The sequence below is a fragment of the Trichosporon asahii genome, assembly GCF_000293215.1.
Source record: "Trichosporon asahii var. asahii CBS 2479 unplaced genomic scaffold scaffold00020, whole genome shotgun sequence".
NCBI classification, from domain to species: domain Eukaryota; kingdom Fungi; phylum Basidiomycota; class Tremellomycetes; order Trichosporonales; family Trichosporonaceae; genus Trichosporon; species Trichosporon asahii.
Window position 1 is genome coordinate 380,307 of NW_014040904.1, and position 14,458 is coordinate 394,764.

General features: G+C 59.1%; 4 protein-coding genes across 4 annotated transcripts; 2 read left to right on the plus strand and 2 right to left on the minus strand.

Annotated features, from left to right (window-relative positions):
- Positions 1–1,981: 1,981 nt before the first annotated feature.
- Positions 1,982–3,076, plus strand: A1Q1_00456 (fatty acid desaturase; the record flags this gene model as incomplete). Its single annotated transcript, XM_014326105.1, has 1 exon — positions 1,982–3,076. One exon carries the CDS (start codon positions 1,982–1,984, stop codon positions 3,074–3,076), a length of 1,095 nt encoding a protein of 364 aa, XP_014181580.1.
- A 397-nt stretch (positions 3,077–3,473) lies between these two features.
- Positions 3,474–6,593, minus strand: A1Q1_00457 (uncharacterized protein; the record flags this gene model as incomplete). The annotated part of the gene is made up of 5 exons (XM_014326106.1): positions 3,474–4,016; positions 4,200–4,626; positions 5,185–5,699; positions 5,751–5,994; positions 6,040–6,593. 5 exons carry the CDS (start codon positions 6,591–6,593, stop codon positions 3,474–3,476), a joined length of 2,283 nt encoding a protein of 760 aa, XP_014181581.1.
- Positions 6,594–7,725: 1,132 nt separating this feature from the next.
- On the plus strand, positions 7,726–7,893 carry A1Q1_00458 (uncharacterized protein; the record flags this gene model as incomplete). Its single annotated transcript, XM_014326107.1, has 1 exon — positions 7,726–7,893. The coding sequence occupies one exon, from the start codon at positions 7,726–7,728 to the stop codon at positions 7,891–7,893; it is 168 nt and encodes a 55-aa protein (XP_014181582.1).
- Positions 7,894–12,200: 4,307 nt separating this feature from the next.
- On the minus strand, positions 12,201–12,458 carry A1Q1_00459 (uncharacterized protein; the record flags this gene model as incomplete). Its single annotated transcript, XM_014326108.1, has 1 exon — positions 12,201–12,458. The coding sequence occupies one exon, from the start codon at positions 12,456–12,458 to the stop codon at positions 12,201–12,203; it is 258 nt and encodes an 85-aa protein (XP_014181583.1).
- Between the last annotated feature and the right edge of the window lie 2,000 nt (positions 12,459–14,458).

The following is a 14,458-nucleotide window of genomic DNA, read 5'->3' on the forward strand; positions in this document are numbered from 1 at the left end:
AAGGGTGGCGGGGCGGCCGTCGTCGGGGGCGTCACCGCAGACGGGGAGAAGAAGGGCGAGGAGAGTGGGCCGCCGGAACTCGGGGGGAACGATGAGAAGGACGAGTATCCGGAAGAGAGGGGGGCCGTGTGTGCGACGGCGCGGAGAGGGGTGGTCGAGTCCCTTCTCGCCAGAGGCGAAGAAGGGAAGGAAGACACGGTCGGCAAGGTGCCGAAGGGGACGAGGGGTGGTGACGAGACCGACGAGGAGGAGGGAGTCTGCTGGCGTCAGCGGGGTTCGAGACCTGTGAAGGTGCTGAAGACGCCAAGCGAACTCACCATTCTTTTTTGAGGGGGCCGAGTCGCCTCTGAAGCCTGCGGCGGGGAAAGCGACCCGCGCGGCCGCGCACGCTTGCCCAGAAGCTCCTGGTCGTCCTCAGACTCGGAGTAGAACTCGTCGACGTGTCCATACGCCAGGCAGAAGTCCTCATGGCGGGGGTCGCCAGAGATCTCTGAAAGCTCGGACATATTGACGGACGGTGTTGACGGTGTAGTACTAGTTGGAGAAGAAATGAGAGAGAGGGAAGTTGTGTAGTTGGCTTTTAAAGGTAGAACGATGATGGCCATGGTTGAGCTGGCGACGTGTTCGTGGAGGCGGAAGCATCCCATCGAAGCATGCGGTGTACTGCACAGCACGCCATCGAAAGAGGGCGCAGAGAGAAGCATGCCGCGTTCCCTGGCGTGCATGGCGTGACGGGTGATCGAGTCCTTGTCCTCGTTGCTCGTAGGATCGCAGGGGCTCAGTCTATACAGTCTAGTGTGTGCATGTGTGTGGTCCAGGCCACGAAAGATGAGCGGCCAGTCAATTGCCACACAACTGCAAAAGCTCGGACAGCCTGCCTCCCGCCTGGGGCCCCACCATTTGCATCTCAGATCGCAGTGCCATCGGCACACCTTTCTACGCACATTCGTAAGAGTTGAGGAAAATGGAAATGGACAGCTGCATGCTGCAACGAGGCTCGAGGCAGTGACGCTCGAGGCAACGAGGTGATCGAAGACTGGCCTGGGACACTGATTTCCAACAGGAAGCTGTCCCGATTTTGGATTATCCTCTAAGAAGGCCAAGAATTCAAGAAGTGTCGAGCAAGTTTAGATCAAGCACGGTCTCACATGACCAAGTCGTTTCTACTGCAGCCGCCTCGGAGCAAGAGCGGTATTCTCCAAAGACACCACGCCACCACTCTCTGCAGTCGATCGTTTAATCAGGTCCGGTACTGCCTTCCTCTGGTCAGAGACGGTCAGGAGGCAGAGGATGGTGGAGGTGAACAAAGCTCTGGTGGCAAACGCTGTCCAGGCACAATCGTGTCTTCACGTGAGATGCACGCGAGGGTGGAGGTTAATGGGACGACACGTTCCCTCAGACCCCGCGTCTTTTCCACGCCTGGAAGTCTTTACTTGTACATTCTTGTCCACATCTCCTCTGCAGGAAATCGTACAGACCCGCTCAACGCCCAACGACAATCGACTAGGAGCTCCAACGAACTCTGAACTAGTTTCCCGCTCGCGGAAAGGACGAAGCCGTTATTCACCTGCCTTCAAAGTCGCAGCGTACATTCGGCTGATCGGCGATATTCGCGCAATGTCTGCGGCCGCCTCCGCTGCCGCCTCCGCCGGCGCTACGGCACTGCCGTCCCCGAGCAAACTGAAGCAACGACCCCGACACTCATCCCCAAGTGACGAGTCCGTTGTCTCCAGCGGCGTAACGACTGAGCTCGATTCGGCCTCCGCGTCGACGCCTTCAACGCCCACGTCCGCGAGGAATGACGAGCCCGAGCCGGGCAAGGCGGCGGCGGGGCAGGGCGAAGACTTCCTGTGGATGTACACGGAGGAGCCGCATCGGAGTCGGCGCATGGCGATCTTGAAAACTCATCCGGAGGTACGTACTGGAGTGTAGTGCGCCGCGTTCGTGATCGTCCTTGGCCTGTGGCCCGTCTCCTCGAAGAATGACGAGAGCGCTCGGCCGTACTCCCATCACGCCGAGCTTCTTTGCCCTCCTTGCAGCTGACATACAGGTGCGCAAGCTCATGGGTCCGACCAAGTGGACGGCAGTGATTGCGCTCTCGGTGCTGGCACTGCAGATCTCGCTCGCGCTCTACCTGCGCCGCTTCCCGACGCTGTCGTGGCAAACCCTTCTCACTGCATACGTCGTCGGCGGAACGGCGAACCAGAACACCTTCCTCGCGATCCACGAGATCACGCACAACCTCGCCTTCAAGAGCATCAAGCTGAACAAGGCGCTGGCGATCGTCGTCAACTGCGCGATCGCAGTCCCCTACGCCATGGCGTTCAAGGGGTACCACATCGAGCACCACAAGTTCCTCGGCGAGGACGGCATCGACACGGACCTGCCGTCGCGCCTGGAAGCCGTGATCCTCAACAATGTGGCGGGCAAGACGTTCTTTGCCACGTTCCAGCTGCTGTTCTACGCGCTCCGACCAGGCTTCATCCGTTCCCAACGCCCGACATACTGGCACTTCATCAACCTCGTCACGGTACTGTCCTTTGACGCGCTGCTCGTCAAGTTCTTCGGCTGGCGGCCGGTATTCTATCTCCTTCTCTCGAGCTTCTTCGCCGGGAGCCTGCACCCGTGTGCGGCGCACTTCATCGCAGAGCACTACCTCCTCTCCCGCCCCGACCCGGACAGCGTGCAGCACCTCGCCCTCGAGACGACGTCGTACTACGGCCCCCTCAATGTCCTCACGTACAACGTCGGGTATCACAACGAGCACCACGACTTCCCCTCCGTTCCGTGGACGCGTCTGCCTGCTCTGCGCGCCATGGCGCCAGAGTTCTACGACACGCTCCCGTACCACACGTCATGGCCGCTTGTTACTTGGAAGTTTATCACGGACCCCAAGGTCGGCATGTGGTCTCGTGCCAAGAGGGAGGGGCGAGGCGAGAGGATCGATGAGCACGTCTGGCATGGGCTCTACGAGAAAAAGGGCGAGGAGACCGAGGACCCCTTCGTCGAGGAGGAGGAGATGAGGAGGGAGATGGCCGAGGCGGTCGAGATTGGGTACGCTAGTGATTGCGAGTAACGACGAGGAGCGAGTCCGCTCGCTACGAGCTGGTTCACACCGGTGAACTCAGCGACACGGTGAGCGGACAGTGCGTGAACAGCGGTGGATGGGAGTACGTTCCCGCTGAGACGATCAGTGTGCGACTGCGTCGCGTAGATGGCAACGAAATCATAGATTAGAGCTAGGACATTACACATGCATGTTTGTGATATAGTACAGAACGTAGAGACGCCGCGCCACAAGAGGCGCTGGCGAGCACGACGGTGCCTCCCTCTCCAACCTCCCAACTCTATGATGATCGCCTCCGGCCTTCCCCCCTCATTGAGAGAATGTCTCTGAGGGCTGGAGCGCACACGCAGCTGGCCGGGCACGAACGAAGCCGTAGACTGACCAGCACTCCCGAGCAAGCGCACGCTTACGCGCGGTCGAGGTAGTCGAGGCCCCTCGTCATGACCTCGAGGTCGACCTTGCCCTCCTCGTCAATGAGGAGCTTCTCGGCCGTCTCCCCCCCGCCCTCGACCCACTCGTACGGCACCCAGTCCTCCCCCTGCTCTCGCCCAGCCATGGCCCACATGCGATTCCTGAAGTCCTTCAGACTTCCACTGCCATCGCTCCTCGGGTCGTCGAGCGCCTTGGGCGCCGGCGCCTCGGGCGGGTCGAGGTATCCGAGCTCGGTGCGGAACTGCATGACCTTCGAGATCGGGTGCAGGTGGAGGGCGCCGTCGTGCACAATGCCCGAGAAGTAGGACGTGGCCGAGCTGATGGGCACGGGCTCGGAGCGGAGGCGCATCTTGTCGCCCCACACTGCTGGCGCCTTGGGCGTCTTGGCCACAGAGGCGGCGGTGGGCTTCTTCGATCGAGAAGTCGTCGGCGCAGGAGTCGAAGCGGCACTAGCGCTCGCGCTCCCGGCCGGGGCGGGGACGAAGGTGAGTTCCTTGGCACGCTCATCGCGCCACACCTGGGGTCAGCTTGTCTTCCAGAAATACAGAAAGAGGAGCTTTGCGAGCAAGTGGGGCGGAATGGTTCCGAGAGGCAGAGGAGCGAGGCGTGGGAGAACGTCCTTCCCCCATCCGACCTTCCCTCTCTGCCACCGGCCACCGGCATCGGTAGCCTCGCAGCCCCACTTGTTCGCCGAACATACCTTTGGATCAGCATCAATGGGCACCTCGACATCAACCCTTCCACTCTGCTCCTTGACCCTCGCCGTGATCTTCTTCCCTCGCTCCTCGGCCCAAGTCGGCACGCGGAGATTACGGTGTTGCAAGGGGTACTGGAACTGCGTCAGGGACGGCGCGAGCGAGTGGTGCAGGTAGATCGGAAGCGTGGCCACAATCTCGTCATCCTCTTCGTCCTCATCGGCTTCGCGCGAGGATGGGGGCTTGAGGAGGTCGGAAGGAAGGCGGTACTCGCCCCCGGAGGTGCTGGCGGAGGGGGGAAGGGGTCCAATGCCGCTGTCCCGCGGCACGTTGCCCGCCTCGGCGGTCATGTCCGGTCCCGCGTACTCCTCTCCCTCGGGAGAGTTCAGGATGCTGTCGTTTACGACCTCGAGCGACATGGTGTCGTAGTCGCTGTCGAGCGTGTCTGCTGTCTGTTGTTGTCGAGTACCCTCAACGCGTCAACGCGCAAAATTCAGTGAACGGCGCAATGACGCACGGACGGAGCCAAACACACGCGACGACAGCATTGCGTCCACGTGACATCGCCACGGACACAGCGGCGACCTCCGCATTAGGAGGAGCACACGAAGGCCTCGAAAAGATGGACTGGGCCCAGACTTTGCGTTCATCTACACGAACGAGTGACATCGAGTTGGCTATATACACACACGGCGGGGGATCGAAGAAGCGGAAGCGCGGAAACGTCGCCATCATATTACACAGCTAGTAGAAGACTATAGTCCGTTACGTTGAGAGGGTGGTGGTGAGAGGAATGGAGATGTGGAATGGAATGGAATTGCGCGGATCAAGTCTATGATAGGGGTTGAGGCATGAGGCAGCTGCAAGCCGCCGCGGTTAACGACGATCTCCGATGGAGTCGTACCTGAATCTGGTTAGCCTTCCTTCTGTTACAAGATCTCGACGAGCCGGTGCCGAGGAGAAGCAGTGCTCCTCTATTGGGTGACTCACGTAGGAGGGATCTCGTTTCCACTCGCCTGCACCTCGTTGTACGCGCCGCCGTCAGTGTGCACCGTGACAGGTCCGCTGCTAGAGGCCTCTCCCGGGTTCTGGACGTGGAACTGCTGCTGCTCGCGCCACGCCTCCTGCTGCTTCGCGGTCATGCCAGTCGGGGCGGCAGACGGGAACGCGCTATGTCCCGCGCCTGCACCCGCGAAAGCAGCACCAGCACCGAGACCAGCGGCGCCGGCGCCGAGGCCAGCATAGCCGCCGGTGGAGCTCGTTGCGTGCGTCGACGGCGCGGCAGGGTTGTAGCCCTCCGACGAACCGCCATGGTAGTACTGCGACATCTCCGGGGAACCGGTCGAAGTCGCAGCAACTCCCTGCACGGGCTGGTACTCGTAAGGGTCAATGGCGTGAGGGGCCGCAGTGTCGCTGAGGTCGATGGGAGCATGGTTCTGGGCACGGGCAGGGTCGAACTGCGTAGTTAGCAACCGTGGCTGCGGGGAAGGAGGCAAAGCAGCACCCTGGACGACGGTACAAATCACAACGTCCGTTGCAAGAGAGAAAAAACTCACCATCATGTCGTCAAAGTCATCACGGTACGAGCGCTTGCGCTTGCGCATGATGAAGAAGATGAGACCGAGAATCAGAGCGAGACCGCAGACACCGCCGACAACACCACCAACAATGGCGCCGACGTTTGTGCCGCCACCGCTGTCCTTGCCGCCGCCAACAGTGGAGTTACCCGGGCTGCCGGACTGAATGACGGTTTGGGTGACGACGACCACGGAACCCTGGTCGTTCGTGCTCGTCTCATACCTGAAAAATATTAGTACATGCAGAGAAGACATGGCAGTAACTCACTTGAGGGACGTGTAGCCAGACTGGCTGCCACCCGTCGGCGTAGCACTGTTGCCAGCATTGTCGCTGCTGCCAGCGGCGCCGCCTCCATTGCCGGCGGGGTTGGAGGGCTGGGCACCTCCATCGCTGGAGCCAGGCTGCTGGCCACCCTGCGAGGGCTGGCCACCGGTGTTTCCGCCATTGTTGTTGTCGCCACCACCGGCAGAGGACGTAGGCGAAGGGTTGTTGCCGCCACCTCCTGGGTTGGCGGACGACTGTTCACCACCACCATTATTGCCGCCACCGTTGCCGGGGTTCGTGGTTGAGCCACCGTCACCTCCTGCAGAAGAGGTCGGCGGGTTCTCGGACGAAGTGGGCGGGGGCGCCTCAGAGGATGTCGGCTGAGCAGACGAGGTCGGGGCGGGAGTGGAGGAAGAGGGAGAGGGAGGCGCGGGGTCAGTGGTAGGCTGGGGCGCCGAGGTAGGAGCGTTCGAGGGAGATGCTTCGGCTGATGAGGGCGCAGAAGAGGGAGCAGTGTCAGCATTGGATGACGGCGGGGGTTGAGATGGTGACTCCATGATGACGACGATGGGGATGGAGGTCTGTTAAAGGGCGAGGGAAGGAAGCAATGCGAGGTGATGTGATCGCGCGTGGTCAAGTGTGACCACACTGATGATGTGCAGGCGCGATGGAATTATCCCGGCGTGCGTGTACGCATGCGCGAGTAGGGTGAGGATAGTATGTGGTTATCGATCAGACGAGATCAAACCATGGCACACATGAATGAATGCACAGTTGCAGCCCGGTCGAGCGAGAATGGTAGAGCGAAAGGAGCGACAAAGAGCAAAAGTGTAAACGAGGAAAACGACACTCACCCATGTTGCTTGGTCGCGCTTGTGCGGGGCTAGGCGATAGTCGAGAGCGTGTGTGAGTGAGCTGCTCGGGTGCGCAGTGAGGGGGGGACCTGGTGACCGCGGAGGATCGAGGATCGGGATCGAGGAACGGGGGCGGGGTCTGCGAGGTCTGGGTCTCGACTGGTGCGAATCGAATAGGGCTCGGGGCTGAACGACGCGGTGCGCGGAGAGTCCTTAACGTTCAAGTTCCAGAGTGGGTCGGGTGAAATGCAATGCAATGCAGGAACTTGGGTCCGAACTTTGTTGCTTGAGCGACCAACGGAAGGCAGGTGCGGTAGCGCAGAACTTGCAAACAGGGGCGACCGAGTGGACCAGGCAACGAGGGCGAGGAGGGATAAGAGGGCAGTCGTAAGTCGTTCCGGCTCGACTAAGGTATGCTGAGTCAAGATTCAGGCGATGTAGGGCGATGTACGATGTCCGTCTAGGATCTGGGTTTGAATGTTTGTTTTCGGGTCGAGATGGAGATTTGATGAATGCGGGGCTTCAGACAGAGAGGAAGCGACAAGATGGAGATGGATATGAATGAAGGAGTGGGCGATGGCGAAGTTTGATGTTGGGATGAGTAACGAGCGGCGGGAGAGAGAGTGCAGTGAAGAAGCTGGACGGTGGAGTGACCGAGCTTAGTTGGCTGGTGGCCGTTGGCTGCATAGCTTCAGTATACCGCTGTCCGCCGGTCGCCGGTCACTCGTAGGAGCAGGCAGGCTTCGCATGCGAGCAGGCGAGCTGGACGTCGGACGCACAATGCAGGATGCAGGGGTCAGGCCACAGGCCGCAGGCGCATAGGGATCTCCCCACCATGACCACCACCCCACAGGGTGATCTTCAGGCAAAGCCCCAGAGGGTCCAAGGCCTGGCTCGTGGCTCGAGCGACCTCTCCCTCACCTTCACCCGCTCACCACCCGAACCCAGTCCACCGCTCATGCAACAGTCTGCGCACGGTTCTCCCACTGTTCTCATCAAATGAAACGTTCACAACACCGCTGTGGTGACATGGCTGATACCCGTAAGTTTGGTAAGAGTATGCAAACACGGTGGATAAAACGAGGATGTAACCAAACATCACGGCCAAGTTCATCGCAGCGGCGATGTACACCCCAGTCGTGCGATTAGGACTGCGGAGGGGGTTGTGCACCGCCTTGAATACAATTTTTCTAATTCTCCGTGTATGCCGGATCCGTATCCGAGAGCCTCCTGACAGTCTGGCCTGCAACTGCAGCATGCAGCACTGCAGTGAGCACGCGAGTAACGTAATGGGCGTTGCTGGGCTTGACCCTAAATCTCGCCTGGGCGCCCTAGTCAGGCCTGGTCCCTGGGCAGCCATGCAGCGCCCTCCGCGGCCCTGCCGGAGTGTCTGCCCTGCGTGCACATCCTGCATCATCCGGGCCATCCGGTGGGGGCGGGAATCCTGCATCTGAAGATTCTAGACGGGGCTGGGCTGCTTAGACAGCCCACCCGACCTGAATTTTTCCTTGCGTCGCAATATCCCAAAGTACATGCATGATCCGGAAGCTCACTGCCGCGGTATGCGGAGCGGCGAAGCGGAGATGCTTGTCAAGTGGCGAGTCGCAAGCCTCTGAGCTCTGAGCCGCACAGTGGCCAACTGCCGCGTGTGGTGATGTGCCGTAGTGGTTGCGCACGGGCTATGTTGATAAGAGCGATAGCGCGCTGTCACGGTGCTGAGTGTGCTGAATACTGAGGCTGGCGCATCGGCACAATTTTTCACACTCTCGACACGAGCGGCCGACCGACGCGGAGACACGGGGAACGGGCGAGGAACGCGGGCAGCGCGGTCATACAGGCATGCAGTCATCAGACACCCGGCACGGGCACGCGAAGGTCGTGACGCGATCGGCCCAACGTCACGACCATTGCGACCAGGTGATTTCACCACTGAATCGCTCTTGGCGCCAGGCTGGAAATACGCCTGGGAGTTGCTTGGGTGCCACAAATTGGACAAGAGCGTCGACGCCGACCAGTGTGCCCATGTACCTCTCCACGTAGAACTAAGTCGACCTATCGGCCTGCGAATGCAACAGATACCCCGCGGTCAGCGGCGAAGAGGGCAGGAGGCCAGGAGGAACAGGAGACTGCAAGGGTTGGACGCAGGGGGCGCACGCCAGACCCTCTCTATGCAACGAGGGCATGCGTCACAGTCACAGCATCGCCCTAGCCAACAAAGTTCACCGTGGGAGACTAGCAAGCAGCCAGTGCACGTCCTTGAGCCCTCGACTTGGACGCATGGGAGCTAGAGAGGAGTCGCACCACAACGAGCAATGGACGGGCGCAAATGCGTTGCACGTGATCGGACAACACAGTGGGTGGCAAATGGACATGACCTCCACTTTGGGATCTCCACCCAAGATCCAGCGTCTTATGCTGGAGCTTGCTCTTCTCACTATCCGGCAATCTCGTTCATATCAAGCACTCTCGACAAGCGCTACGAACACAGAAGCTGGCATACAACTAACGATACCATTTGACTCACAACAGATTCGCTCAGCATGCTCTTCCTTAACAACTCGTTTTCTGTCGGCCCACAGGGGCGTGGTTCGCATCGGTGCAAGGATACCGTTCCGCTGGGAGCTCTCAGCGCAAGCAACTGCTCTGCGTGTCGAGGGAGGCACCCTTTTGATGGTCATGGCTCTCGACTAGTAATCCGTGCGGATAGCTGGCCAGCCTCGACGTCTCCCCACAGTGTAGGATCACGCGAGGACGCCGCGGCTGGGGAGTCTTTTGATGTGATTCCTGGTCGCTGCGTTTTGTGCTGAGGACGCGGGGAGTATATTACCTAATACGGTCCTCTGTTCACTCTGCAAATTGAATCTGAAACTCTTGATGGTACCGGTGCGAGCTCTTCAGGCGCAGGATGCGCCGTGAGGTGGTATGCAAGGTGCGCCTGCTCCCATTTGCTTGAAGACCACCTTGAAACGCCCACCTCGTCCACGCCTTGGGTGTCTTTGAGATGCAGCGGGATGACGAAGGGCGGAACGGCTGCCTTGCCTGCTGTCTGTGACATCTTTGCTAGGGTGATTGGAGCTTAGCAGTGCACACGTCAAGGCTAATCGTCGAGGGGGACGAGGAGATAGAAGCCATCGTTCGAGACCTCGGCCAGGCTGCTGTGGGTTAGACTTCGCTGGGGAATGACAGATGTGGCTGCGCCGCTGAATCAAGGTCTAATGATGGTGATGACTAATGGTCCAACTACTGATCCAACTCGACCATCGTCGACATCGGAGTCACAGTTCGATGGGGATGTTCAGTAGAGCATGCGAGCACCTTGCTGTCGACAATCTGTGGGCGACCACAGCAGTTCAAGTCCGCCACACGAGCTCTCAGTTCTCTCCGGCCTCCGAATCCGCGACTCTTAGTCCGCTGGGAGCTGGCAGATATGATTGTGTGGCCGAGTTGAGAGTCGAAACCCCCGTCCCACCTTATCTGACGGCGACAGTGGGGCCTTGTCCGTGGGAAGGGGTACGAGCATGATCTCGACAGTCTGCGGGCGGCCGGATCGGTTTAACATTCGCTGTGGGGACCCTCAATCCGATCTGCCATTCGATCGCGCGGCCATGGATCTTTTAGGAATGACGGACGGGGCTGCGCCGCCGAACCAGAAGCCGAGAGCTGGAGTTCCACCTCGTCGTCCAGCGACAGCGGAGCCACTGTTAGTGGAGGCAGAACAACATCGAGTCCAGACAGTTGGCGAGCGGCCGCAGCGGTCTATCGTAAGCACAGTTTGTTCGTACCGCTCGAGTCGACACTCTTGTCGACGGCGCGGAGGAGCGCAAAGAGCTCCGAGGATGAGTTCCTGTGGGGCGAAAGGAACAAGTCGCGGGGTTGTTTGGACATTCACAAGTGGGCGTTGGCTACCATGCGCCTGTCCCACACACCAAGGCCTCGCAAAGCCGCAGCCATTCCGAGTCGTTCTCATCACTGCTGTTGAGGCCAACGATCTAAACCGGGGTACCACGGAAAGTCGAACGCCACCGTGCAAACAAAATCGAATCACTCATTGCTCAACCCATATTGCTTGCAGGCTTTTGAAAGTTGCCCTAGCCATTCTCGACCAAGCAATGCGCTCATGCTGCAACTTTCATGTGGTTGCTCTGAACGACTGTGAAGTTATCTTCAATCGAAATTCGTTCGACTCTCGACTTTTGCTCCTACGGTGGGATCTGGCGTTCGACCGCCCGTGGTACCCCGGTTTAGACCACAGGAGCAAGGCGGCGAGGACAGACATCGACCGTTGAGGACGGACCTGGATATCCCGTTGCGAGGAGCTTAGTGCTGATACAGGTACTCATTACATTATCCACGTTAGAGGCAGCTGGAATTCACCATCACGTCTTGCCATCATGTAATGGTCCTCGCCGCCTCAGCGCTAGAGACGCCCGCCGACCTGCCGTTGGCTGGGCGTCCTCTTTTCATGCCAGCCAGTCTTCTGCAGATCTGAAGGAGAGGCTGATCCCTGGCGCCGGCAGCATGATTTTGGTTTTGACCGACCCCAAGCCAACCCCGAGCTAACCGCCTCAATGCGATGAACTTGATCATGATGTACGCTTGCCGAGGACGGAGGTCGGACGTTCACCGCTATAAGTAACTCCCGGGGACCTTCGCTGGGCCAAGGGCGACGTACGCATCTATCCCCCGCCTGCTTGGTGCGAGCTCGGCGAGTCACTCGATGGATACTCGTTGCGGGCCTGTCTTTTGGGGTTCGACGCCGTAGGTGACGCGGCCGGTAGGACGAGAGACTGGCCGTCAGAGGTTAGCATTCGACTGAGCTGCGTTGTAGTCCTTCAGTTATGGCGCCAAGCCCCCTTAATCACTTGTGAGATGAATGTCTGATACCTGGTTTCTGTACTTGCCAGCCAGAGATCGGTGTTGTGCCGTGTGTTATGCCCGGTGTAAAGTGACACTGGAGCCCTGGGTATGGGAAGGCCTCGACCGAGGGGGCGCAAGGAGGCGTCGGACCCCGCACTCTGTGCTCCACCTTCACATGTCGATCGATCTTGCTATCACTCTGTTCTGTATTCCGATGAGCTAACAACAGGTATTCAGGTCAGGTCAAGACGAAGTCAACGCAGGCCAGTCGTGGAGTCAATGGGGACGATGCTGAGACATTCGTTGCTCCCTTGCCCATCCAGCTACATGCGCACGTTCTGCTCATTGTGGATACCTCCAGGGATTGCCCGGGCTGCTGATAACATTTCCTCTGGTGCTTTTGAGTAGGAGAAACTCCTGATGGTTACCTCTTATCCCTAGCGCACGGCCCGGTCAACGAGGCGCTCCCCCTCGCTGTTGAAAGTCTGGGTTCCACCTAGAAGAGAAGAATGCCGGATAGCCCGCAGCTCCATCCCTATCGTTGACTTCGCTTTCGCTGGGCAAGTTGGCATGGCCAGTTCTTGAACCGACTTTCCGAGCAGATGGAGCCTGCGAGGTTGGGGTTCCCCGGGAAACGGCGGCCGATGGAGGCATGGACGAAGGGTCAGAGCTGACTGAAGTGACTGACCACTTGCTCCTTGTCGTTGTCATTGTGCTTGTCGTCGGCTTAGCGAGACATTTTGCTGTCTTGAGCTGAGCGAAAGGGAAGTGAATAACAAACCACGAACTCCACAGGATAAGGGCGCAGTCTGGCGTTGGGCACAGACCGCCGGCTCATCCCTTCGGACATGACCAGTTGGCCGACGAACAGCATGCACCGCGTGATCCATTCTCCGCGGGTTGACTGGATCGAACCTAATTTTCCCTCTATTATCTCGTAACATCCCCAACAACGAGAACGAGTTGGCAGCCGAACAGGCGCTGGCGGTCCACCTGGCATGCCCGTCAACTGTTCGGCACTTTGGCCGTAACGCAGCGGAACATGGTCAACCCGAATTCCGCATGCTCTCATTATTCAACATGTCATCGTCAATCATCTCCGTACTTGACGGGATTCTGAGAGTGACAAGAAAGAGGAGAGTTGCTCACAACAGAGCTGACCCACTTGCAGTCGTGGGCACGTGTCGAGCGTCGCCAGTCTTTACGCGAGTGGAGCTCCCGCTCCGCGACGCTTTTCCAACCCACAGACCACTGGTGTCCTCGCAACAAGATCTCGCGCCAGCTAGCCAGGGAAATGCATCGTTCTTCGAGGGTCGAAGAGCGTTGCGCTCGGATAATCGAGAGTCATCGCATAAATGGATGCGCACGGTCCAGCGAAACAAGTGCGGGTGTAAGTGCGGGAGAACCAACTCTCTCGGTCACGATGTTCTGCCTAAAGGGCGGGCGTCGCTTCCGCTCAATGGATCCGCTATACGACGAAGACACTCGAACATCTAGAGATGCGCACGCAGCGCGAGCACGGAAGCTCGTAACGGTGCACGCTGACCCTGGGGCTGGTACCCCGCTTGGGTTGAGGGGTGCCAGTGCCTCGTTTTGCAGAGTTGTGCAGAGTCGGGAATTCGTCGTTTTCGTTCAGTGGGCTCATGAGGTTCCAAGAATGTCGACGGTCGCACGGCCTCATGCTGACTTTCCCGCCCCCACGACGCTCCTGGTACACCTCAGCTGATCATCGCCCCCCACGTCGCGTCCGACACGCCCGAAGCCTGCGCCCAACGAGCCATCAAGCTCGACAGCTGACCCCGCGGGTTAGGCACATCATCTTGGCTCCGGTGCCTTCATTAGGGGATCGTCGACGCTTTCCGCACTTTCCGCACCTCAACACCTGTCATTTCCTCTTATCCCCTCCCACGAGAGGCAGTGGGTCGTGTGCGATGATGATCTGGCCCGGCTGCGCCTTGTCTGAGGGTGGGAGAGGCAGAGAAGAAAGGAGGGGCGAGGATCAGCAAAGAGCCGTGGAGGCGCAGTGGGTTGCTTGGTCACCTGTTGTGAGTTCCGCAGTCAGGCTCATTGTCAAGCAACGGTGGACACGGCATTGTTGTAATGGTGCAGGGTTGTGTATAGGGGAGTAGCGTTCCATGAGCATGGGGTCGACCGTTACGCGAGCTGCTACATATCACTGACGGAGCTGACGACCAAACTTCAGCTGCCGAGTACGTCACTCCAACACCCTTTGCTCCCCGTTTGTCTGCAGCTCACAGGCATCAGCCCCGCTCTAAACCTATCCAAGGACTTTGTCACGCCAATCCTGAGCTTTGTGGGTATGCCGCTTGACTCTCGACGTCCTGGGATCGTGCCTCACAGCTCTGGGCAAGTCTTTCCAAAGATTGCGGAGCACAAATCGCACGCCTGCTCTCTCTTGCCCCTCCGGACTCTCATACCCACGGACGAGATCGGCACCTGCGCTGGACAGCTATAGCACGAAACAGCGGAAGGAAATCGAGGAGGTCTCTCTGCGTAGGAAGCTCTCAGCAGGGCATTTTCTCCACAGAGTTGCCCAACGTTGAGAAACTTTCGAAACGCCTCACTGGCTACTAGAAGCCACTCCACTGAAAGCGTTTACCTCTATCAGAGGGAATGCGAAACGCCCCCTGCTTCGCAAAGCTGACTGACGAGGACAAGTACTTACGTTTTCATCGAATCCTCTCTTAGCC